The sequence below is a fragment of the Aquarana catesbeiana genome, linkage group LG01 (genome assembly GCF_042186555.1).
Source record: "Aquarana catesbeiana isolate 2022-GZ linkage group LG01, ASM4218655v1, whole genome shotgun sequence".
NCBI classification, from domain to species: domain Eukaryota; kingdom Metazoa; phylum Chordata; class Amphibia; order Anura; family Ranidae; genus Aquarana; species Aquarana catesbeiana.
The window spans coordinates 810,449,490-810,476,607 of NC_133324.1; the positions used below are offsets into that span (position 1 = coordinate 810,449,490).

At 41.3% G+C, this 27,118-nt stretch overlaps 1 protein-coding gene across 3 annotated transcripts in view; it reads left to right on the forward strand.

Annotated features, from left to right (window-relative positions):
- CNOT7 (CCR4-NOT transcription complex subunit 7) overlaps nt 1-27,118 on the forward strand; it is a 62,543-nt gene that overhangs the window by 22,175 nt on the left and 13,250 nt on the right. For all 3 annotated transcript variants that reach the window (XM_073608114.1, XM_073608121.1, XM_073608130.1), the window contains 2 exons: nt 1,340-1,533; nt 11,772-11,933. In XM_073608114.1, the coding sequence (XP_073464215.1) occupies nt 1,340-1,533; nt 11,772-11,933 (356 nt within the window). The remainder of the gene's footprint in view (nt 1-1,339; nt 1,534-11,771; nt 11,934-27,118) is intronic.

Genomic DNA, 27,118 nt, shown 5'->3' on the forward strand with positions numbered 1-27,118 from the left:
TTTTTTCATTTTTTTTTAATTTTTAATACATTTGCAAAGATTTCAAATAAACTACTTTCACGTTGTCATTATGGGGTATTGTTTGTAGAATTTTGAGGAAAATAATAAATGTAATCAATTTTGGAATAAAGCTGTAACATAATAAAATGTGGAAAAAGTGAAGCGCTGTGAATACTTTCCGGATGCACTGTAGGTTTACCTTGCTCAGCAGCAAGATACTGAAATGACTTTTTGGAGTTTAGACCTTAGGCTCACCACACACTTTACAATGTTCTTTAGATCTACCAAAAATGATGTAGTGGAAGAACTTGTCTGATTATATACAGAGTGCTTTCATAGATTAGGTAGAACCTCATATCACTTTTTTTTTTTTTTTTTAAATATGTAACGGTTACTTACAACCTTTTTGCATTATCTAATGTTGATTGTACAAAGATTGTATGGTTAGATTGTAATGTGTGTGCTAAACCTTAGACAAACATTATTCAGTATATTAGATCATTGACAAGCTGGGTCATATTTGCTGAGACTAAACTTAAACCAGTGGCCTTCCAATTCTTTGGTTTGTTATTGGACAATATTATGCACTGACATGGGTGTGGCAGGACAGCGTGGGATGTTGGCCTATCGAAAAGGCTCAAACTGTCTTAAGGTGAGTGAAGGTGTAAGGCTCCGACAAAGTAAGTGAATGAAAATATAGGGGTATATAAAACGCTGCTCTCTGCAGAGTGCTAGATCAGCCTCAGGTAAGTATGAGGGGGTAGCTGGGGGGGGGGGGGGGGGGGGTGCTGCACTCAGAAACCTTCCGCCTTTAGAGCCACCTTAAAATGAAATTTTTATTTGCCCATGCAGGGTAAAGTAAAAGGGTAATTTAGCTCCACCCCTTTCGTTGCTTCTGTATTGTTCAGCCATTGGAGAAAGGGGGTTGGGTAAAATGAATCCTTGTGTAAGCTGCAAACCACCTTCCCAGTGTGTAGATATATATGGCTTTTTCTACAGCTCCATATGATTGTTTTGGGCCAGCCATGGGGCACTGATACCGTCACATGAAAGATGAGGGCGAGTCACATGCTCACTCATATTTCAAATTGCTTCCCATGATGGGTTAGTTAAGAGAAGATAAGTGGGGTGGAGGGGCTAAGTAAACTTTTCAATATTTTATTTTTTTTAATTTTGCCTTTCATTCATTGACATTCACAGAGAAAGTGAAAGTTATTCCCCTGTCAGAGAAATACTATATAGCCATTCCTCCTGTTTTGTAACTCTTTTTCTTCTTAAAAACCTAAACTGGTTAATATGTGCTTTATATAAGAGAACTATAATGTTATTTCTTTTATAGGACACAGAGTTTCCAGGAGTAGTTGCGAGACCAATCGGAGAGTTCAGGAGCAACGCTGACTATCAGTACCAACTTTTACGCTGTAATGTGGATTTACTGAAGATAATTCAGCTGGGGTTAACATTTATGAATGAGCAAGGAGAATACCCACCAGGAACCTCAACATGGCAATTTAATTTTAAATTTAATTTAACGTAAGTGCCTTAGTTACATAGTTTTTCCTTTCTAACTTTACTGTAGACTGTTGCAGCATCAGGGGTTGCTTCAATTAAGGAGTAGAGACTTTTCTTTTTTAGAAAAGTGAATGTTGTCTGAGCTTGGTAAAAAAAAGTGGAAGCTGTTTTCTCTTTTGAATAGCCAATCAATGTAGAAATGTAAAAAAATAAAACAGGATTTTTGTCTTGAATGATAATAAACTAACATCCCTTTTCAGATTGCTGAAAATGACTCCATGTTTCTAATCTGCTTCTGGGAATGTTGGGACATCTCTTTGCATGTGTATTTTGGCACATTGTGTAATGACTGTTGGCTTTGCTTTGTATATGTTTACTCTGCCCATTGTGTTTTTTATTGCGATTTATAGACACAGCGCTTGTAAGCTACACCTCTATTCCCTCCTCTCAGAAGGCTATGGCTTTGCTGCCTTCAATTTCTCCTGTGAACTCGGAAAGCTATGCTGGTGCCTGAGGCAGCACAGGAGAAGTGACATGGAGCTAGCTATATGTTTAGAGAAGGAAGGGGGAACAGGACAGGTAGTGGGGCATTATTTTATTTTAAAGGATAAGTTCATGTTTGGAAAAGGTTTTATGTTTTATCCATTTTTAGGGTGGAACATGTAACTTGTTCTAGCATCTGCAGCCTCTTCCCCCTGTGACAGCGGGCTTCGGGCTCTGCCCACACGGCCGCATCATTCACTCACCGTTTCTTGTGAATGAATGCATAGAAGTACCATCAGCGACTGCGGCTGACGGCTTATAGTTCTCAATGGGCTGCAAGGGAGCTTGTGGGGGCTCTTGTAGTCTTTGATCTTCCTGCTCTCAGGTAATTGCCTACTCCTACGAGGTATGAGCAGATAGTTATGCTGAGAGTCTGCTGGAGTCTGAGATTGCACGTGCAGGCGCCTTAGAAAAAAAAATAAAATGAATGCAAATTTTTTTACCTGAAAAAAAATGTGCGTTTTATTACTTCTTTTTTTTTTTTTTTTTTTTTTTTTTAAAGTGAAGTTATCCTTAAGGCTCTGTTCACACCTAGGCATTTTTGGGCATTTTTCTGCTGTAAGCCTCAGCTCTAAAAAAAAAAAAGCCCAACAAGACATATCCCATTCATTTCAATAGCCCCTGTTCACATCTGAGCGTTTTGTCATCTGAAAATGCCTGAAGCTCAAAAAAGTACAGGCGATTTTTTTTTTTTTTTTTTTTTTTGGCAGTTTACAGGCGTTTTCTGCTTTTTACATTGATGACCTTTTGACCTGTGCAAAAATCGTGCAACTTTCTGCCTGAAAACAAAACACCTAGGTGTGAACAGAGCCTAAATGCAGAGAATGCATTTAGATAAAAACATTTAGAGTTTAGTACTACTTTATTACTACTTTATTATATATTAAAGTCTGTGCTTTAAAGCTATGTCAATGTAATGCTTTCAGAGCAGTACACTGATATAACCTCCAAAACTGCATAGCGGTCATATGTGTAAAGGCAGAAGGTCTTAATGCATTCTGGGCATTAGGATCAAAATCCTTCTGTGTGCAGCAGCCCCCCCCCCAAAAACTTACCTGAGCCCATCTCGATCCAGCAATGTTTCCCAAGAGACTCGGCTGCCTGGGACTCCCTCTCATTGGCTGAGACAGCAGCAGGGCGCCATTGGCTCCCGCTGCTGTCAAAGTAAATGAGCCATTAAGGAGAGAGAGGGGTGGGGCCAAGCCGCAGCTTCGGCAGCAGCTTGGCTCAGGTGCCCCATAGCAAACTCAACCTTGCAATCATTTTTTAAATCATTGAACTATTTATAGATCCTGGTTGCAACTGTTTGATCTATTTTTAGATTCTGGTCTTAAAGGGTAACTCCACTTTCGTGGGAAAAATAAAATAATATAGCATATACAATTGCGACTCGTGTCATATGGTAATTGAATGTTATTAAATATTACCTTACCTTTTTCAATCTGCAGTTCTGTAATTTTCTGTGAAATGCAATATGTCTACCCAGAGGTGTTCTGTGCAGAGAATGTGTACAGAAGGCCCCCCAGAAACATCATTTCCTTCTGTGATTGGCTCACCGATTTCCCAGAAGTCTGCAGAAGTCTTGATATCCTGCTCTCAAGTGTTCGAACTATTTTCAGATCCTTCATCTATTTATAGGTCCTGGTTTCAACTGTTTGATCTATATTTAGATCTTGGGCAAAACCGTCTATCTATTTTTAGATCCTCATCTTAAAGGGTAACTCCACTGTGGTTGAAAAATAAATGGCAAAAAAATAAATAAATAAATACAAATTTAGCATAAGCATATTGTAGTTGAATGTTATTAAAAATTACCTTTCCTTTTCAATCTGCAGCTCTGTCATTTTCTGTAAAATGCAATATGGCTACCCAGAGGTGTTCTATACACAGAATGTGTGTACAGAATGCTCTCCAGAAACATAATTTCCTTGTGTGTGTGGCTCACTGATTTTCCCAGAAGTCCGATATCAGGCATCCCCTGCAACAAAAATGTCATTTTTGGTGAGATACTCCCAATAGGAAATCACGTCTTAAGGGATACAGACCCTACAATTTTCCTCATTAGAGCCCTACAGGTGCAGCAGCTGATTAATTATTATGAAACCACTCCCATTAGATTCACTTTCCACATGGACACAGACAAACACACATTAATTTCTTCACTATAACAAAAGGTAGGATTCTGCAACAAAGTTTGTTAAAATCCTTGTAATGTGGATAGATCACCCAGAGGGGAATGTGTTTTGTTTTTTGTTTGTTTTTTTTTTTTTTTAATCAACAAAGGTGGAGTTACTCTTTAAGGCCCCTTTCACACTGGGGCGGTGGGGGCGTCGGCGGTACAACAGCGCTATTTTTAGCGCTGCTGTACCGTCGTTCTTGCAGCGGTATTCGGCCGCTAGCGGTGCGGTTTTAACCCCTGCTGGCGGCCGAAAAAGGGTTAAAATCCCTCGTACAGCGCGGCTATAGCCACGGTATTGCCGCGGTATAGCCGCGCTGTCCTATTGATTTCAATGGGCAGGAGCGGTGAATATACTCCAAAAAAGCGGTTTGCAGGACTTTTTTCACCGTCCTGCCTGCGCACCGCTTCAGTGTGAAAGCCCTCGGGCTTTCACACTGAACAAACAGCGGAGGCTGTTTAGGGGCGGTTTGCAGGCGGTATTTTTAGCGCAATACAGCCTGCAAACTGCCCCAGTGTGAAAGGGGTCTAACTGTTTGATCCATTTTCAGATCCTTGATCTGTTTATAGATCTTGGTCAAAACCGTTCGATCTATTTTTAGATCCTTGTCTTACAGGGTAACTCCACTTTGGTTGAAAAAAAAAAATAGCAAATGAAAAAAATAAAATAATATAGCATATACAATTGTGACGCGTGTCATGTTATGATTGAATGATATTAAAAATGACCTTTCCTTTTCAATCTGCAGCTCTGTTTTTTTCTGTAAAATGCAATATGGCTACCCGGATGTGTTCTGCAGACATAATGTCTACAGAATGCCCTCCCAGAAACATAATTTCCTGCTTGTGTGATTGGTTCACTGATTTTTCCCAGAAGTCTGCACTAAGATAAATGTCCGTTATCAGGCATCCCCTGCAACAAAAATGTAATTTTTGGTAACATACTCTCAATGGGACATGGATATGCAATTAGGGGACCTCCAGCTGTTGCAGAACTACAAGTCCCATGAGGCATAGCAAGACTCTGACAGCCACAAGCACGACACCCAGAGGCAGAGGCATGATGGGACTTTTAGTTTTGCAACACCTGGAGGTCCGCTAATTGCATATCCCTGCAATAGGAAATCACGTCTAAAGGAATTCAGACCCTGCAATTTTCCACATTAGAGCCTTGCAGGTGTAGCAGCTGATTAATAATTATGAAACCACTTCCATTAGATTCACTTTCCACATAGACGAACGCACAGGATTTCTTCAGAATAACAAAAGGTAGGAATCTGCATCAAAGTTTGTTAAAATCCTTGTAATGTAGATCACACAAAGGGGATTGTTTTTTTTCTCAACAAAAGTGGAGTTACTCTTTAACTGTTCAATCTATTTTCAGATACTTGATCTGTTTTTAGATCCTGGTCTCAACTGTTCAATCCGTTTTTAGATCCTCAATTTATTTTTAGATCCTGGTCTCAACTGTTCAATCTATTTTTAGAGCCTCAATCTATTTTTAAATCGTGGTCTCAAGTGTACGACCAATTTTTAGATCCTTAATCTATTTTTAGATCCTTGATCTATTTTTAGATTCTGGCTTCCACTGTTTGATCTAATTTTAGATCCCGGTCTCAACTGTTCCATCTTGTTGGATCTTGGTGTCAACAGTTCAATCTGTTTTTAGGTCCTGTTCCAACTGTTTGATCTATTTCTAGATCCTGGGGTCAACTGTTTAATCTGTTTTTAGGTCCTGGTCTCAACTGTTCGAAGGAGTGGGGGGACAGGGTCTAGCACAGTGCATATAAGGTTAGAGACCACACGGGTGCCCTCATAGCAAGCGGCTTGCTATGGGGGCACTCTGAAAGGAGTATTAAAAGCAGAATTTTTTTTTTATCCTAATTCATCATATGCATTAACCTTCTGTGTTTAGCAGCCTCCCCAGTCCCCCCCCCCCCCAATTACTTACCTGAGCCCCTTCCTTCTCCAGCAATGTCCACGAGTGTCTAAGCCGTCTGGGACGCTCCTCCTGATGGGCTAAGACACAGCAGTGGCTCCCGCAGCTGTCAATTAAAGTCAGTCGCCCAATTGGGGGAGAGAGCGGGTAGGGCCTGGGCTCCATATCTGAATTGATACACGGACCTCTGACCCCGTTTGGGTACCACCATAGGAAGCACCTGGCTGAGGGGGCACCAGATAGGAGGGAGGGGCCAGGAGCAGCAAAGAGGGACCTGAGAAGAGGCTGCTCTGTGCAAAACCAACTGCACAAAGGAGGTAAGTATGATAAGTTTGTTATTTAAAAAATAAAAACTAGACTTTACAACCATTTGAAGGCAAGAGGACCCAGCAGCGAAGACAGGGGACCCCAGAAGAGGATGATCGGGGCTTCTCTGTAGAAAACCATTGCACAGAGCAGGTAAGTATGATGAGTTGGTTATTTAAAAAAAAAAATTCCAACTTTTACAATCGCTTTAAAGGTTCTGTGTAGGGAAGATCAGCATCTCAACCCAGAGAAGTTTAAGGCTAATAGACTGGAGGTAAATTAGGGCATAATGATTACATTTAAAGTAAAAGTTTACTGGTATTATGCATCATATTTAAAAATGTGACTGCTTTAATATAAAAAGATTTTTGTATGTGTGTGTGTGTATGTGTGTGTGTGTGTGTGTGTGTATATATATATATATATATATATATATATATATATATATATATATATATATATATATATATATATATATATATATATATATATATATATTTTATAAAATATACACACACACTACCCTCTGTAGTAGGGATATGCAATCAGTGGACCTCCAGCGGTTATAAAACTACAAGTCACATCATGCCTCTGCCTCTTGCTATGCCTCATGGGACTTGTAGTTCTGCAACAGCTGGAGGTTCGCTAATTGCATATCCCTGCTCTATCAATAGAATGAGTAATGGTTACTGTAAGTAAAATGTGTCAACTGTATTGCTGGACAACAAAACACCTCTATCACTAAAGGCTTGAAAGCCAATATTTAAAAAAAAGTTTTGTTGCAAATGCATACTAGTAATGAATTAATGTGCTTGCAAGGAGTTTTTCCCAGATCATCTTCCAGGGCAGCCCATGAGCTATATGGGTACCTCCTCCAGCAGGAAAAGGAAACGCTTAACCAAAAGTACTTTAAACAGAAGACCTTCTGCTTAACTGGTCAGTTGTGTTTCCTCCGGCCAGAGGAGATGTATCACCTGGAACCTGCGTGAGAGAGGCCTCTGATTTTCTGACTATCATTTTCTTCCTGGCACACTTTTACCTACCTGGCTCAACTGAGAGCAGCTTGTGGAATTCTCTGCTGGATTGCCTTCCGTGACCCCTGTTCTGTATGGGAAGGCTAGGTGGATTAGAACACCTGTGAGATTTTATTGCTACCCCGTGTCCCCGTAAGGAAGATTCATCTTCTCTATTTGTGCTATTTACCATTAAAAGTGAAAGTACAAGTAATAATTCTAATTTTCTGATATGGCTTAGACTTTTCCCTGCTGTTAGGTCTGCTGCCTTTGTTTTCTCTTTGTTAAGAATTGAATATAACCGGGTCCACCATATCTGTGTTATTTATGGTCAGCGCTGTGGGAGGTGAGGTCTCTGGGCTTTTTTATTGTCCTACCCTGGTCTGGTAAGTTCTTGATAAATCATCCCATGGGCCGTCCTGGAAGACAATTTGGAAAAACCAGAGGTCTTCCAGGACAACTGTATTCCCGCCTTTGTTTTGTTCTTTTTCTGTTTTCTATTTGTATGTTTTGTCCTTTTTGGTTCTTGTGTTAAACTGATCAAAAGTACTTTTTGTGATGCGTTTCCGGTCTCTGTTGATGGAGGTACCTGGAAAACTCACACTTTTACCTACCTGGCTCAACTGAGAGCAGCTTGTAGAATTCTCTGCTGGATTGCCTTCCGTGACCCCTCTTCTGTATGGGAAGGAGGTGGCTATGTCTGGAGGCGGCACACCCCTTGACAGGGATGAGCACAGGCAGTGTGGGTTTCCAGTCAGGATGTCTGGGTGCATGCACTGTCTGCACTATTGGGCTTTTTTTTTGGGGGGGGGGGGGGCTTACCCAGTAGCTGCGTTTTTGGTTTGTGGACTAGCTGTACCGGGATTTATGCAAGAGCAATAATCCTGGTGGGGTGAAGCCATTTCCAGGAGCATAAGGGCTCAAGTTTCAAGCTTCATTTTCAGTGCAGGGGACAGGCTGGCTGGTGGCTTAATGGCAGTTCCTTCACACAATGACTATGGCTACTGTTTGAAGGAGCTAATACTGCTTATTGCTTTCTTTAATGCAGACTACAGCTCAGGCGGATACAGGCACCCTTGGCCACCAACATAACACGAGTAAGCTGGACGTTGCTGTACACAATTACTTTTATATGTGTTGGTTCCTAGGTGTTCACATAACCTGTGATCTGTAACCTGGGGCCCCTTGGTGTTGGGCACTGTTGGGCTGTCCCTATCTAGGGCTTCTTAGAGGGAGTTTGGGGGTCCAGACTGTATTCCTCACTTAAAGTTTAACAAAAGGCAACACTTTTTTTTTAGTTTTAGATAGAGGCGAGGTGGATTAGAACACATGTCAGATTTTATTGCTACCCGTGTCCCCGTAAGGAAGATTCATCTTCTCTATTTGTGCTATTTACCATTAAAAGTGAAAGTACAAGTAATAGGGGGGAACTCTAATTTTCTGATATGGCTTAGACTTTTCCCTGCTGTTAGGTCTGCTGCCTTTGTTTTCTCTTTGTTAAGAATTGAATATAACCGGGTCAACCATCTCTGTGATATTTATGGTCAGCGCTGTGGGAGGTGAGGTCTCTGGGCTTTTTTATTGTCCTACCCTGGTCTGGTAAGTTCTTGCTAAATCATCCCATGGGCCATCCTGGAAAACAATTTGGGAAAACCAGAGGTCTTCCAGGACGGCCGTATTCCCGCCTTTGTTTTGTTCTTTTTCTATTTGTATATGTTTTGTCCTTTTTGGTTCTTGTGTTAAACTGACCAAAAGTACTTTTTGTGATGCGTTTCCTGTCTCTGTTGAAGGAGGTACCTGGAAGACTCATGGAAATAGAGTTACCGGTAACTCTAACTCCATATTATTATTATTATTATTATTATTATTTATTTATTTATTTATTTTAATGGGTGTGACTTAGAGTAACTCCACTTTTGTTGAAAAAAAATAAAATAAATAAAAACATTTCCTTCTGAGTGGTCTATGTACATTACAGGTATTTTAACAAACTGTATTTCAGATCCCCACCTTTTGTATTTCTGAAAAAATAGCTGTTTGTGTCTAAGTGCAAAGTGAATGTGAATGGGAGTGACCTATCATTATCGATCAGCTGCTGCACTTGCAGGGTTCTAATGAGTTAAGTGGCAGGGTCTGAATCGCTTTAGACATGATTTCCCTTTGGGAGTATATCACCAAAAATTACATTTTGGGAGGGGATGGCAAGGAATGCCAAAATGTGACTTATATCTTAGTGCAGACTTCTGGGAAAGTCAGTAAGCCAATTACACAAACAGGAAATTACATTTTTGTGGGTCAAGCTGTACATGGTCTGTGTAAAGAAACACCATTGCAGTTTACAGAAAATTACAGTGCAGATTGAAAAGTAAAGGTAATTGTTAATAACTTTCAATTACAAAATGACTTGTATAGCTATTGTGTATACAGTACTATAGAACACCAATAAAAAGGTTAAAAAGAGTGGACACAATCAGCACAGCAGGGCCCCTTCCACACCTGCAAGCATACCACAAAAGAGCACGCAAAGGGAGGACTGGACAGCCCAGTCCTCCCTTTGCTTTGATACCTTAAAAAGCACTTTTGTGGTTTTACTGCGGTATGCTTGCATGTGTGGAAGGGGCCCCGCTGTGCTGATTGTGTGTGACAACATTGTCCACTGTTTTTAACTTTTTTAATGGTGTTTGGAGGTGTTGGCCATATGTGCTTGCTGTATTTGAATAAATATCAAATTTTTAAATTAAAAAGTAATTTATATCCAATTTTCACTTTGATATAATCAAACCGTGGTGTTTGGTCCTCTTCATGCTACTTCATTGCTGTGGGATAGCGACTAAAGCTTTCCCACGATATTTTGTTTTGTTTAGTAGATTGTCCACAGTTGCGGAGGTAACCTGTCTCAACGGACAAATAGGTTTTATTAGACTTATTATTGATCCAAGACCCTGTCATTGTTTTTATATACCGTATATACTCAAATATAAGCCGAGATTTTCAGCCCTTTTTTTTAGGCTGAAAGTGCCCCCCTCGGCTTATACTGGAGTCACTGCCTTCTGCCTACCTGATCAGCGTGTCATGTAGACAGACGGCGGCCAGCGTGTCATAAAAACATACGGCAGCCATTCCAGTGTTCAAAAGCCTCGTCTGTGATAGGCAGAACACTCAGTTTCCCAGCAGTCAGTGTTCAGCCTATCACGGACATCCTCTCATCCTCGTCCGTGGTATGAAATTGAGTGTTCTGCCTATCACAGATGAGGAGGAGGCGCGGCTTTTGAACACTGGAATGGCCGTAGTATGTTTTTATGACACGCTGATTGGCGCAATGGTGGCTGCAGATCGGCACACAGGGAGGCATGCACACGACACAGGAAGGCATGCACACGACACAGGGAGGCATGCAGCTGCAGATGGGCATTGTTGACCCTCTTTTCCACTTACAGTAGCTGCTGCATTTTTTACCCTTGGCTTATACTCGGGTCAATAAGTTTTCTCAGTTTTTTTTGTGGTAAATTAGGGGCCTCGGTTTATATTCGGATCGACCTATACTCGAGTATATACGTTAATTTGAATTATTTAAAGTGGTTGTAAACCCCCCTGAGACATTTTTACATATAGGTATGCCTATAATAAGTCTTACTTATATGTACTGAAAATATCTCCTAAACGTGCGCAGTTTAGGAGATATTTACCTTATAGTGCACAGATGAGGTCATTGGTGCATGCGCAGTAAAGAAACGGCCCTCCGAGCCGTTTCTTCCTCAGCGTGTGCCCTGACTGGCGGCTTCCGCACGCATGCGCAGGATTGACGTCCCGCGGCTCCGGCCAGTCAAAGCCGGAGTCCACAGCCCTGGAAAGTAGAGGGGCGAAGATGGATGCTTCCACCAGCAGGGACAATGCGGACATTGCGGGCTTTGTTTGCAGGTAAGTGCCACATAATGGGCTAGTTGCCACATAATGGGCTAGTATGTGATGCATACTAGCCCATTATGCTTTTACTTTGCAGGGAAATAAAGAGGAAGTAAAACCCATCAGGGTTTACTTCCTCTATAAACGTAAACCTATCACAAACTTGGGCAAATTCTACTGAGCATATGATGTTGAAATTTAGAAGCAGCGTTTACTTTCAGTCAATTAGGTGCACGTAAAGTGGATTTATATCCTATGGAGGAATGTAAAAAAATTAACATTTTTATGCTTGGATTTCAAACTAAATGTCAACACTTGCTGCGTCTGAGTGAGAAGGTTGTGTGCAACACTTGTCTTGATTGTGAGTTTTTCTCTGCAGGGAAGATATGTATGCACAAGACTCCATAGAGCTGCTCACTTCGTCTGGGATCCAGTTTAAAAAGCATGAGGATGAGGGCATTGAAACTCACTATTTTGCAGAGTTGTTCATGACCTCTGGAGTGGTGCTTTGTGAAGGAGTAAAATGGCTTTCTTTCCACAGGTATGTGACGGGTGTGTTCAACCAAAATCTTTCCTTACACATTTCTCTTTATTCAGGCTGTTATTGGCAATGCATGGGTTTTGAGGAGTTGGGTTATAAGCAGATATTTTCAATGTACATTTTACAGTTTAGTAAGCTACCACCATTTACATAAAGTACAGGCTGCTGGATCTATATGGTGGAACATAATGATTTAAAATGTAGACATGTATTTAACTCTCCTGACATCTGACAAGAATTCTTCCAATGTATGTTTGATAAAGAAGCCATCTAAGAACTGTTTTTTCCCTGTACAGTGAGGGGAAAAAAGTATTTGATCCCCCGTTGATTTTGTACGTTTGCCCACTGACAAAGAAATGATCAGTCTATAATTTTAATGGTAGGTTTATTTTAATTGTGAAAGACAGAATAACAACAAAAATATCCAGAAAAAAACATTTCAAAAAAGTTATAAATTGATTTGCATTTTAATGAGTGAAATAAGTATTCGATCCCTTATCAATCAGCAAAATTTCTGGCTCCCAGGTGTCTTCTATACAGGTAATGAGCTGAGATTAGGAGCACTCTTCTAAGGGGAGTGCTCCTAATCTCAGCTTGTTACCTGTACAAAAGACAGCTGTCCACAGAAGCTACCATTCAATCAGGTTGCAATCTCTCCACCATGGCCAAGACCAAAGAGCTGTCCAAGGATGTCAGAGACAAGATTGTAGACCTACACAAGGCTGGAATGAGCTACAAGACTATCGCCAAGCAGCTTGGTGAGAGGGTGACAATGGTGCGATTGTTCGCAAATGGAAGAAACACAAAATAACTGTCAGTCTCCCTCGATCTGGGGCTCCATGCTAGATCTCACCTTCTGGAGTTTCAATGATGGGAACGGTGAGGAATCAGCCCAGAATTACTCAGGAGAATCTTGTCAAGGATCTCAAGGCACCTAGGACCATAGTCATTAAGAAAACAATTGGTAACACACTATGCCATAAAGGACTTATATCCTGCCGTGCTGGCAAGGTCCCCCTGCTCAAAAAAGCACATGTACAGCCCGTCTGAAGTTTGCTAATGAACATCTGAATGGTTCAAAGGAGAACAGGGTGAAAGTGTTGTGTTCAGATGAGACCAAAATCAAGCTCTTTGGTATCAACTCAACTCGGCATGTTTGGAGGAGGAGGAGGAATGCTGCCTTTGGCCCTAAGAACACCATCCCCACCGTCAAACATGGAGGTGGAAACATGCTTTGGGGGTGTTTTTCTGCTAAGGGGACAGGACAACTTCACTGCATCAAAGGGACGATGGATAGGGCCATGTACGGCTAAATCTTGGATGAGAACCTTCTCCCCTCAGCCAGGGCTTTGAACATGGGTCGTGGATGGGTATTCCAGCATGACAATGACCCAAAACACACAGCCAAGATAACAAAGGAGTGGCTCAAGAAGAAGCACATTAAGGTACTGGAGTGGCCTAGCCAGTCTCCAGACCCTAAAGTGATTTGTAAAGGCAGGCTCGCTTTTTATTTTATTTAAAATAACAAACATGTCATACCTACCTCCACTGTGCAGCTCGTTTTGCACAGAGTGGCCCCGATCCTCGACTTCTTGGGTCCCTCGGCGGCTCCTCCCCACATCAGATAACCCCCTAGGAGAAGCGCTCTCCTGGGGGTTACCTTGCGGGCGTGCTCCCAAGTCCAGCATTCGGTGTCCATAGACACGAATGCCGGATTCGGCCCCGGCGCCTGCGTCATTGGATTTGATTGACAGCAGCGGGAGCCAATGTCTGCACTGTTATCAATCTATCCAATCAAGAGCCGGGGCCCCGTACAGAGAGGGACAGCGTGTCTCCGCTGAGGGAAATACGGGGCTCAGGTAAGTAAAATGGGGGGGGCTGGGGGGCCGGTGACTGACAAGTTTTTTCACCTTCCTGCATAGGATGCAGGAAGGTGAAAAAACACGAGTGTTCACAACCCCTTTAATCCCATAGAAAATATGTGAAGGGAGCTGAAGGTTCGAGTTACCAAACGTCGGCCTCGAAACCTTAATGACTTGGAGAGGATCTGCAAGATGTGATCTGAGATGTGTGCAAACCTGGTGGCCAACTACAAGAAACGTCTGACCTCTGCGATTGTCAACAAGGGTTTTGTCACCAAGTATTAACCACTTGACAACCGCCGCACGACGATCTACATCCACAGAGCGGCATGGGCAGGCAAAAGGACATACATATATGTTCTTGCCTTCCCGCGGTCGGACCCAGAGGTAGTACACAGAGGCAGAGGAAATGATGTCATCTCTCCTCGGCTCGGCAGTTTCCGTTCCGGCGCCGAGGAGAGAAGACTGAAATGAGTGTAAAACACAAACACACACACACAGTAGAAATTCCAGGCACACATTACACCCCCCTTTACCCCCCGATCACCCATCCCCCCGTCACACTGACACCAAGCAGTTTTTTTTTTTTTTTTTGATTACTGCATGGTGTCAGTTTGTGACAGTTACTGTGTTAGGGTTAGCCCCCTTTAGGTCTAGGGTACCCCCCTAATCCCCCCCTAGTAAAGTTTTAACCCCTTGATCACCCCCTGTCACCAGTGTCGCTAAGCGATCATTTTTCTGATCGCTGTATTAGTGTCACTGGTGACGCTAGTTAGGGAGGTAAATATTTAGGTTCGCCGTCAGCGTTTTATAGCGACAGGGACCACCATATACTATCTAATAAAGGTTTTAACCCCTTGATTGCCACCTAGTTAACCCTTTCACCACTGATCACCGTATAACCGCTACGGGTGACGCTGGTTAGTTCGTTTATTTTTTATAGTGTCAGGGCACCCGCCGTTTATTACCGAATAAAGGTTTAGCCCCCTGATCGCCCGGCGGTGATATGCGTCGCCCCAGGCAGCGTCAGATTAGCGCCAGTACCGCTAACACCCACGGACGCAGCATACGCCTCCCTTAGTGGTATAGTATCTGAACGGATCAATATCTGATCCGATCGGATCTATACTAGCGTCCCCAGCAGTTTAGGGTTCCCAAAAATGCAGTGTTATCGGGATCAGCCCAGATACCTGCTAGCACCTGCGTTTTGCCGCTCCGCCCGGCCCAGCCCACCCAAGTGCAGTATCGATCGATCACTGTCACTTACAAACACTAGAAAAAACAGGACAAATCACCGCGCTATATTAAACTAAATAATGCAAAACCACCTATTGACAAATAAAGAATAAATTGTAAATTAAACCCAATCTAATGTGACAAATAAGTGATCAAATATATAAAGCAGCTGCTAAAACGTGAGATACACACATAACAAAATTAGGTAAAAGAGGAGCAGCGCTGTGAGAAATGTTCCATGTGATGAACAGAATTAGTACATAGGTAAAAAACCAAAAAATTGGGATAGGCTCCAAGTTCATAGGTTATATAAACAACTGGACTGTCCTATTGAGAACCAATCTTGATGGTAAATACGGGACGTGAATATGGGAATCAATGAGTCCTTCACCACACCACTGTGATAATAAAATTGTGCGCTTACCAAATGGCAAGCTTAGAAGAGCTTGCGACCTTAACCCGGTCGGGGCCTTTCAAGGTGGAACCATCAAGGAGAGACACACCACTTGGTTTGAATTAGGCACACTGTTCTTCAAGTTACCACTCTAAATGGAGATGTGACCCCAGGCTAGGGATAAACCTCCAAGGAGGTATACCAGAGAAAAAAGGAAAGCAACATAGCGTAATCCTGCTTCCACTTTTAATAAAATCAAAAAGAAATGCACTTACATGTAAAAGGATAACAATAAAACATTAGAGCCGGCCGGCTAGAAAGCGAACGCCCGTCCTGTAGACTGTAGACGGTAAATGCAGCACGTCAGCACGTCAGCACGGGCGTGCTGACGTGCTGACGTGCTGCATTTACCGTCTACAGGACGGGCGTTCGCTTTCTAGCCGGCCGGCTCTAATGTTTTATTGTTATCCTTTTACATGTAAGTGCATTTCTTTTTGATTTTATTAAAAGTGGAAGCAGGATTACGCTATGTTGCTTTCCTTTTTTCTCTGGTATACCTCCTTGGAGGTTTATCCCTAGCCTGGGGTCACATCTCCATTTAGAGTGGTAACTTGAAGAACAGTGTGCCTAATTCAAACCAAGTGGTGTGTCTCTCCTTGATGGTTCCACCTTGAAAGGCCCCGACCGGGTTAAGGTCGCAAGCTCTTCTAAGCTTGCCATTTGGTAAGCGCACAATTTTATTATCACAGTGGTGTGGTGAAGGACTCATTGATTCCCATATTCACGTCCCGTATTTACCATCAAGATTGGTTCTCAATAGGACAGTCCAGTTGTTTATATAACCTATGAACTTGGAGCCTATCCCAATTTTTTGGTTTTTTACCTATGTACTAATTCTGTTCATCACATGGAACATTTCTCACAGCGCTGCTCCTCTTTTACCTAACTTACAAACACTAAACGCATAACTGCAGCGTTCGCAGAGTCAGGCCTGATCCCTGCGATCGCTAACCGTTTTTTTGGTAGCGTTTTGGTAAACTGGCAAGCACCAGTGGCCTAGTACACCCCGTCGTAGTCAAACCAGCACTGCAGTAACACTTGGTGACGTGGCGAGTCCCATAAGTGCAGTTCAAGCTGGTGAGGTGGCAAGCACAAGTAGTGTCCCGCTGCCACCAAGAAGAAGACAAACACAGGCCCGTCGTGCCCATAGTGCCCTTCCTGCTGCATTCGCCAATCCTAATTGGGAACCCAGCACTTCTGCAGTGCCCGTACTTCCCCCATTCACATCCCCAACCAAATGCAGTCGGCTGCATGAGAGGCATTTTCTTTATGTCCTCCCGAGTACCCCTACCCAACGAACCCCCCCAAAAAAGATGTTGTGTCTGCAGCAAGCGCGGATATAGGCGTGACACCCGCTATTATTGTCCCTCCTGTCCTGACAATCCTGGTCTTTGCATTGGTGAATGTTTTGAACGCTACCATACACTAGTTGAGTATTAGCGTATGGTACAGCATTGCACAGACTAGGACACACTTTCACAGGGTCTCCCAAGATGCCATCGCATTTTGAGAGACCCGAACCTGGAACTGGTTACAGTTATAAAAGTTAGTTACAAAAAAAAGTGTAAAAAAAAAAAAAAAATATATAGAATAAAAAAAAATAGTTGTCGTTTTATTGTTCTCTCTCTCTCTCTCTCTCTCTCTCTCTCTCTCTCTCTATTCTCTCTCTCTCTCTCTCTCTATTCTCTCTCTATTGTTCTGCTCTTTTTTACTGTATTCTATTCTACAATGTTTTATTGTTATTATGTTTTATCATGATTGCTTTCCAGGTATGCAATTTTTTATACTTTACCGTTTACTGTGTTTTATTGTTAACCATTTTTTTGTCTTCCGGTACGCCATTCACGACTTTGAGTGGTTATACCAGAATGATGCCTGCAGGTTTAGGTATCATCTTGGTATCATTCTTTTCAGCCAGCGGTCGGCTTTCATGTAAAAGCAATCCTAGCGGCTAATTAGCCTCTAGACTGCTTTTACAAGCAGTGGGAGGGAATGCCCCCCACGTCTTCCGTGTTTTTCTCTGGCTCTCCTGTCTCAACAGGGAACCTGAGAATGCAGCCGGTGGTTCAGCCAGCTGACCATAGAGCTGATCAGAGACCAGAGTGGCTCCAAACATCTCTATGGCCTAAGAAACCGGAAGCTACGAGCATTTCATTACTTAGATTTCGCCGGATGTAAACAGCGCCATTGGGAAATTGGGAAAGCATTTTATCACACCGATCTTGGTGTGGTCAGATGCTTTGAGGGCAGAGGAGAGATCTAGGGTCTAATAGACCCCAATTTTTTTTAAAAAAGAGTACCTGTCACTACCTATTGCTATCATAGGGGATATTTACATTCCTTGAGATAACAATAAAAATGATTAAAAAAATGAAAGGAACAGTTTAATAATAAGATAAAAAAGCAAAAAAATAATAAAGGAAAAAAAAAAAAAAAAAAAAAAGCACCCCTGTCCCCCCCTGCTCTCGTGCAAAGGCGAACGCAAGCGTCGGTCTGGCGTCAAATGTAAACAGCAATTGCACCATGCATGTGAGGTGTCACCGCGAACGTCAGATCGAGGGCAGTAATTTTAGCAGTAGACCTCCTCTGTAAATCTAAAGTGGTAACCTGTAAAGGCTTTTAAAAATGTATTTAGTTTGTCGCCACTGCACTTTTGTGCGCAATTTTAAAGCATGTCATGTTTGGTATCCATGTACTCAGCCTAAGATCATCTTTTTTTATTTCATCAAACATTTGGGCAATATAGTGTGTTTTAGTGCATTAAAATTTTAAAAAGTGTGTTTTTTCCCCAAAAAAATGCGTTTGAAAAATCGCTGCGCAAATACTGTGTAAAAAAAAAAAAAAAAATGAAACACCCACCATTTTAATCTGTAGGGCATTTGCTTTAAAAAAATATATAATGTTTGGGGGTTCAAAGTAATTTTCTTGCAAAAAAAAATATTTTTTTCATGTAATCAAAAAGTGTCAGAAAGGGCTTTGTCTTCAAGTGGTTAGAAGAGTGGGTGATGTGTGACATAAGCTTCTAAATGTTGTGCATAAAATGCCAGGACAGTTCAAACCCCCCCCCCCCCAAATGACCCCATTTTGGAAAGTAGACACCCCAAGCTATTTGCTGAGAGGCATGTCGAGTCCATGGAATATTTTATATTGTGACACAAGTTGCGGGAAAGAGACAAATTTTTTTTTTTTTTTTGCACAAAGTTGTCACTAAATGATATATTGCTCAAACATGCCATGGGGATATGTGAAATTACACTCCAAAATACATTCTGGTGCTTCTCCTGAATACGGGGATACCACATGTGTAAGACTTTTTGGGAGCCTAGCCGCGTACGGGACCCCGAAAACCAAGCACCGCCTTCAGGCTTTCTGAGGGCGTAAATTTTTGATTTCACTCTTCACTGCCTATCACAGTTTTGGAGGCCATGGAATGCCCAGGTGGCACAAAACCCCCCCAAATGACCCCATTTTGGAAAGTAGACACCCCAAGCTATTTGCTGAGAGGTATAGTGAGTATTTTGCAGACCTCACTTTTTGTCACAAAGTTTTCAAAATTGAAAAAAGAAAAAAAAATGTTTTTTCTTGTCTTTCTTCATTTTCAAAAACAAATGAGAGCTGCAAAATACTCACAATGCCTCTCAGCAAATAGCTTGGGGTGTCTACTTTCCAAAATGGGGTCGATTGGGGGGTTTTGTGCCACCTGGGCATTCCATGGCCTCCGAAACTGTGATAGGCAGTGAAGAGTGAAATCAAAAATTTACACCCTTAGAAATCCTGAAGGCGGTGATTGGTTTTCGGGTCCCGTACGCAGCTAGGCTCCCAAAAAGTCCCACACGTGGTATCCCCGTACTCAGGAGAAGCAGCTAAATGTATTTTGGGGTGCAATTCCACATATGCCCATGGCCTGTGTGAGCAATATATCATTTAGTGACAACTTTGTGAACAAAAAAAAAAAAAAAGTGTCACTTTCCCGCAACTTGTGTCAAAATATAAAATATTCCATGGACTCAACATGCCTCTCAGCAAATAGCTTGGGGTGTCTACTTTCCAAATGGGGTCATTTGGGGGGGTTTTGTGCCATCTGGGCATTTTATGGCCTTCAAAACTGTGATAGGTAGTGAGGAGTGAAATCAAAAATTACGCCCTTAGAAATCCTGAAGGCGGTGATTGGTTTCGGGACCCCGTATGCGGCTAGGCTCCCAAAAAGTCCCACACATGTGGTATCCCCGTACTCAGGAGAAGCAGCTGAATGTATTTTGGGGTGCAATTCCACATAGGCCCATGGCCTGTGTGAGCAATATATCATTTAGTGACAACTTTTTGTAAATAATTTTTTTTTTATTTTTGTCATTATTCAATCACTTGGGACAAAAAAAATAAATATTCAATGGGTTCAACATGCCTCTCAGCAATTTCCTTGGGGTGTCTACTTTCCAAAATGGGGTCATTTGGGGGGGGGTTGTACTGCCCTGCCATTTTAGCACCTCAAGAAATGACATGGCAGTCATAAACTAAAAGCTGTGTAAATTCCAGAAAATGTACCTTAGTTTGTAGACGCTATAACTTTTGCGCAAACCAATAAATATACGCTTATTGACTTTTTTTTTACCAAAGACATGTGGCCGAATACATTTTGGCCTAAATGTATGACTAAAATTGAGTTTATTGGATTTTTTTTATAACGAACAGTAGAAAATATCATTTTTTTCCAAAATTTTCGGTCTTTTTCCGTTTATAGCGCAAAAAATAAAAACGGCAGAGGTGATCAAATACCATCAAAAGAAAGCTCTATTTGTGGGAAGAAAAGGACACAAATTTCGTTTGGGTACAGCATTGTATGACCGCGCAATTAGCAGTTAAAGTGACACAGTGCCAAATTGGAAAAAGTCCTCTGGTCCTTAAGCAGCATAATGGTCCGGTCCTTAAGTGGTTAAATCATCAAATACTTATTAGAGGTCAAATATTTATTTCACTCATTAAAATGCAAATCAATATAGAACTTTTTTTTAAATGCATTTTTCTGGATATTTTTATTGTTCTGTCTCTCACTGTTAAAATAAACCTACCATTAAAATTATAGACTATTTCTTTTTCAGTGGGCAAATGTACAAAATCGTTGGGGGATCAAATACTTTTTTTCCTCGCTATATGCCGGTCAGTCGTGACCTTTAGTTCATTTTCAAAACAACAGACCTTCTACATGAAGACTTACTGCTTAGATATCCCTATATCTTTGTCCATCATAATAGAATAATATGGCACTGACACATCTTTGGAACTGGACTGCTTATTTGCATTACTGTTGCAATGAACTATACAAATATATTGGTTATATTTAGTGGGTTAGCCAGCTTCTCCTTTTAAAAAGTATATATATATATATATGTGTATATATATATATATATATATATATATATATATATATTTTTTTTTTTCTTTTTCTTTTTCTCTTTAAGACAAACCTGTTTTAATGTCCACTTCCCCAGCAGCATACTTCTTTTTCCTTTACCCCCCCCCCCCCACATCTCTATTCAGTCACAGGGAGCAAAGAAAATAGCCAGTACCTGCAGGTATGAAGGAGCAAGTGAATTTGATCCATGTGACAACAGTGTTGCTTGGAAATTGGTCTAGCGCTGTCATATGGGAGCTGGCAGAGTTCTAAGCCATGTGTGAACTTCAGCAGTTGCAACTTGGTAATTGCACAGGACAAAGGAAAGGTGAGAGTGAGCAGCTGGGGAGGGGTATTAAAATGAACCTGTTACTCTGCCCTGCCCTAGTAGTCACCATTGCGATTTGTCATGCGATTAGACAGTTCTAAATCGCACCCCATTTTCAGCATTGGAACTGTTCAAATTGTTGCAATTCAAGTCGCAGGGACTTTGAAAAAGGTCCCTGTACTACGTTTCTGTGCTTTCATTGCAACTTGCATTGACTTTTGTGTAAAATTAAGTCACAAGCCGCAATGAAATCGGAGATCCAAATTGCACTGATCAGCGGCTTTGAAATTGCGCTGAGGTAGCACGATTTCAAAGCTGCACTGGTGTGAACCAGGGTTAAGGATCACTGTAACTTACAGGGTAAAATTAAGGGCCTATTATAGTTAAAAATATGCTGGTAACTATGTGTGGTAAATACCTTTTAAAGTGAAAGTTGCAATATGAGACAGACCATATAACACTGTTGGAGGTGCTTTCACTGGTCAGTTTTTGGTTTAACCCTTTTTTTTAAATGGCAAAAAAATATTTGCTGTAAATGTCTAAAGTATTGGTAAGAATTTAAGCTTTAATTTGTTTGTTGCCTATAACCACATGGCTATCTAAGACTACCCTGACCACAGGGTGACAAGGCTGCAGTGATTTCACTTCAGAGTGAATAATGTCACCCTATGAAAGGAATTTGGAAAATGATGGCTTTACTGGCAGGACCAAACAGTAAATCTGACTAAATTACGGAGGTATCAAGAAATAAAAACTGCTCAGTTAATTCTAGTGACAAAATGCGTCGTAATGTTATGTTCGTTTTTCCCCATTGCAGTAATTTAGGCTATGGTCCTCAATGCTCCTGTTACTACTTCTCGTTGAATCTGTTGGGCTGGGGTCAGTCTGGCTTTGGAGTTTACTACCAGCGAATAGATGCCATTTTTTGGCACAGTTTAGTCTCTCTGGGGGGGTCGCCTAAATGGTAATGGTTCCAACCCTCTATACTGCATTGTGAAAGACTTTCACTTTAATTACACTAAGCCCAGCATGTTCAGTAAAAGAAGGCATACAGGTACCTTAGAAAAATGTTGCTTCCCTAACTGTTGCCATATTACAGTTAGCTAGGTGAAAATTCCCAACAGCTGCAAGTATTGCTAGAATAAAGAAAACTAATCCATTTAATTTCTATTGGTTATCCCAAAAGCCCAATCATTTCCAGTCCAGCTGATTTAATGTTATAGTTGCCCATGAAGTTTCATCTCCTATACTTTGTCCCTCCTCATATCACTATTTGACCCTTTGGGGCATTCTTTTTTTTTCCCTGAAATATCCTGTTAAAGTGGTTTTAAAGCCTATACTTACCTGAGCCCTCATTCGACCCAGCACTGTCCATGTCTGCAGCTCTTCTCTCCCCTTACTTCCGCTCTCACTTGCTTTGCTGGGGCACCAGGAACCATCAACTCCCAGTGCTGTCAATCAAAGCCAGTGACAAAGGTGGGTGGGGCCGAGTCCAACTGTCTTTGTCCATGGATGCAGCAGCGGGCTCGGGAGCAAGCACGCACGAGTGCCCCCATGAGAAGCGGCTTCCGGTGGGGGTACTGGGCACAGAGGGGGAGCCAGAAGCGCTGGTGGGGGACCCAAGAAGAAGAGTTTCGGGTACGCTCTGTGCTATTTTATTGCACAGTGCAGGTAAGTATAAAGATATTATTTTAAAAAAAATAAATTCCTCTACAATCCGTTTAGGTACATGCCTGCACCTTTTAGAGAAAAGTAAGGAAATCAGCCTATTATTTCAGACCTGGTGGTTTAATACCGGTCTCATGCATATATATTCAAAGGGAATATACTTGAAGAAACATCTCCAGTTTAAAGTTCACCTTTTAAAAATAAATAAATAAATAAATGCAATTTTTTTTGCTGATTTAAAACAATGTGCTTTTTTTTTTGTTTGTGCACCTGTAAAGCATTGTACCTGCGATCAAAAGAGCATGGGTGGAATGTCAGGCCCTTGCAGACTGTTAGTGGTAGCTGTCTGCCCGTACCTCCAATAAAGGCACACAGTTACTTACGTAAAAGTGAAAACTCCTGCGCTGTCGGGGGGAGCCTACGTTAAAGGACACTGCTGCAACACCTAAGTACTGATCCAAAGCAGGACAAAAGAAACAAAAGTATGGGAGGATGGTGGTTGCGCTGTGATGAAGGGGGGAGGGAGGGGGAAAGCGGCAATGCTGACTAAAAGTGGCGAAGTAAGCTATAAAACGAAAATATAAAAGGATCCTGCATGCTACAAAGACATGGTAAGGATAAAGTGCAGTGCAAAATAGCTGATCAGCGTAACTGATAAGTTACGAGCGGACAAAGCCTGATGTATGAATGGTATAAGTGAAACAGTGACTGCTTAAATAAAACAAAGCAAAATTACATATACAAATTAAGATAAAGTAGTGACACAACGCAAACATATATACTACAAAAATGTATATGATGAGTCCAAAAAATACATGTGGGCTAGTGCCCCATCAGTGAAAAAAAAACGTGCCAAATCCTGGTGGCCTACAAGTGACAAATCCCCAGGGAAAACAGTTCTATCATCCAGTCCGAAAAGAAAACACGTGATAAAAAGTACAAAACGATTCCAATAGTGGGGGGAGGGGGGGGTCTTCAGTGAGGACACCTCTGTGTTTGCAAGCCGCTTACCTTACAGCTGTAAGGTATACAGCCTGTGTTGCAAATGACCCGCAGGTGTAGACGTTCCGTGTATACAGGTGGTAGTAATGATGAACATGCCAAGCAAAATATATAAAACAGAAAAAATATACAGCATGTAAAATAACTCTGCGACAACCACAGTGGAGGGGAGGATGTAAAACACACAGGGAGGGGGAGGTTACACTCACTTTCATAAAGTGAGCGTAGGCATATATCCACGAGCGCCGAGCTCACCAGTTCCCTCAGCCTCAAAGTTGTCAGCCCCAAAGGCTGTTGGTACTTGCAGTCTATTTATTCACAGAACTCTATGAATGAATGACGCAGCCGTGTGGGCGGAGCCCCTCTTGGCTGCACTCTTTTTGTAAAGTATTTAATTTATCCAAATCCCTTACAGAAATTATCTGTCTTCTCCAGATTTATCACATAATTTTAGATTCACTAATATTAACATAAGCACTGTATATCCTTCATTAACAAATCTCTCCCAGTACCCCCCACATCTAAGATACTGTACAGAAGACAATGGGTCCTTGATGTATCATTGGATTTGGTGGAATGGCCAAAGGTTTCTTATCTGAATTCTCAAAAAAAAAAACAATGTTATCAAAGGCTAGCTTTAAGACCTTGTTGAGATGATACATGGTCCCCTGCAGACGAGCATCTTTCAGTTCAAGAGGCTTCTGTCCTTTGTGCTGGGAGGATGTTACCAGATGGAAACCAAGTATGTATGGTGGACCTTACCCAAAGTCTATAGGTTTTGGATACAGAAAACTATGCTTGAAAATTTGGTGACTCAATGAAAGTATAACTGAAGGCAAAATGTTTTCTTTAGTTTTGGATAGAGTGGAGAGGGATTAGAACACTTGTCAGATTTTATTGCTGTCTGTGCCCCGTTGGGGAGATTCACCCTCTCCATTTGTCCTGTTTTACCATCATCATTGAAACTAATAGAAAATACCAAATTTTGGGTTGTCACCAGAAAAGTAGTAGAGGGGAAATCTACCAATGGGGACACTAGTTCTAGTGACCTGGGGGTCCCCAAGGGATTACCTTAATTTGCAGGGATTTCCTCTCACTTCCTGTTTGGCTATGGGACAGGAAGTAAAGAGAAATCTCCACAATAGGACACAAATGGCGAAAAAAATTTGACAGGTTACAAACCTCCCTTGCTCTATCCAAAATGGAAAAAAAAGTTTTTCCTATAGTTCTACTTTAAATCTTCTAATGACATTTACTTTTAATCATCCTAAAAACGAACCACATTTACCTTCTGGCAGCCAAAATATCCATAGTAAGAATGTGGAAATTATCCAGAAGTAGTCCAAGCTTACCTGGATAATGGTAAATAAATAATTTCTCACCCCGTTATTTGGACTGCATTGTCAGCCTGATATTTTCCATGGGGAGTCCCTCGTGTCCCATTCTGTTTTTCATGCTTTTTTCTTTAATTTCTCCTTTCTTTTTTTTTTTTTTTTTTTTTTTTTTTTTTTTTACCTTCCCTCCAGCCCTCCAGGAAGTAGAAAAAAGCATTTATATGACAGCTGGTACCATTGCTGTAGAACTACATTTTGCATTAAATGGAAACTCAGGATACACTGTTCTTAGTGGAGCTATGTGTTGTTCTTAAAATGTAAAATGTAAGCATGGCAAAATCTGAAAAAACATATCCAGCACACCTCCAGTTCTCGCAAATGTTCTTATGTTTAAAACGGTTCAAGTATTGAAAAATATCAGATGATCAAAAGGGCAGTCGGCTTCTAACTTTCTGTATTTGGCTGGCGATTCTGCATCTAAATGTCAGAAAATGGGGAGAAGCCGTGGGAAGTGATATGGGTGGAGTTGAAAACCCCTCCTCAATTCAGGCCCAACATTCTCAGCCTACATAAACCAATTTAATAATATTTTATAGATTAGTGACCTGGCCAACATTCCCACCTCTGAAGAATGTACCAATTCTTATCATTGTGCAGACAGCATAAGAATCGGAAGTGGTGTGACTAATCTGATGTGTGACATCTGTCTATCTATGGTCTTCATTTGTCCCCAGATCTTCAAATAATCCTATTTTATTCCCTAATTTATGACAAAACTGTTTTGCCTTGGCAATGACCTTATTTCTTGTGCCCGTTTAATGCCTTTGGGAAAGATGTGACTTTCAGCTGTGTGACAGCAGTACAGAACATTGGATTCATGACTCATGTGATTCTTTGATAATCTGTTCATGACTTTCCAGCCTCAGCAGTGAGAAAGTTAATAAACAGAGTAGCTGTGCCATGACTAAGAACAGGAAATGGATAAAGAGAATTTAGACAGTAATCTTGTAATCCTCATGAAGAACAAGCCGCTTCTCTTGTACAAAGGTGTTCTTAGGACAACTGTAGAGACTTTCTATGAAGTCTCAATATTTGCTGATAATTTTAGCATCCACTGATTTGTGCTGCCTGCTCCAGTGAGGTTGGTTACAAGCATCTTTCTTTCCAGCTACTTTTTTATTTGAGTGTTAATGGATTTGATTTGTATCACCCTGTACTAATCTGGATCATCAGACAAGTTACAAAATCAAAAGTCTATAATCCTTCTGATTACACGTGTACGCTAATACCATGTGACTTTGGACTACACAGTTCAAACCATGTGACTTTGGACTACACAGTTCGGTTTGAAACAAAGCCTGTTATTTACAGAGTTCTATGGCTCAAGCTGTAATTTGCGATTAAGTTACTCCTCCGTATGCCCCCCAAACCCTCCCCTACCCTCAGAGTCATAGCCAAACAGTGACGCTCTTCATCCTGCTATTGCTTGAAAGGTGTTGAAGATCTAACTTTAAGGCCTCATGCACACTGGACGTTAAAATAACATAAAAACGCCAGTAGCTTTGCAGTGAGTTTTTCAACGATTTTGCAATTGCGTTTTTTAGCATTTATTAGCGTTTTTCCGCGTTACCTTTTTTTTTTTTTTCTTAATTTTTTTTATTCAAAAAAAAAATTTTTTTTTTTCAATGGATCAAAAACGTTAAACGCTGGTGAGCGACGTTTTTGAGCGTTTATCAGCGTTAGAGTGTTTTTACAGCTGAAAAACGTCTCTCAGAACCCACTAGTTTTGGGGTTTTTTTTTACTGCTCAAAAACGCCACTGCCCAAAACTGCTAACAGCCTATATGTGCATGGACACATAGGATAACATGATGGAGAGTTTAATGACTGTAGAAAAAAAAACGTCTACTGCC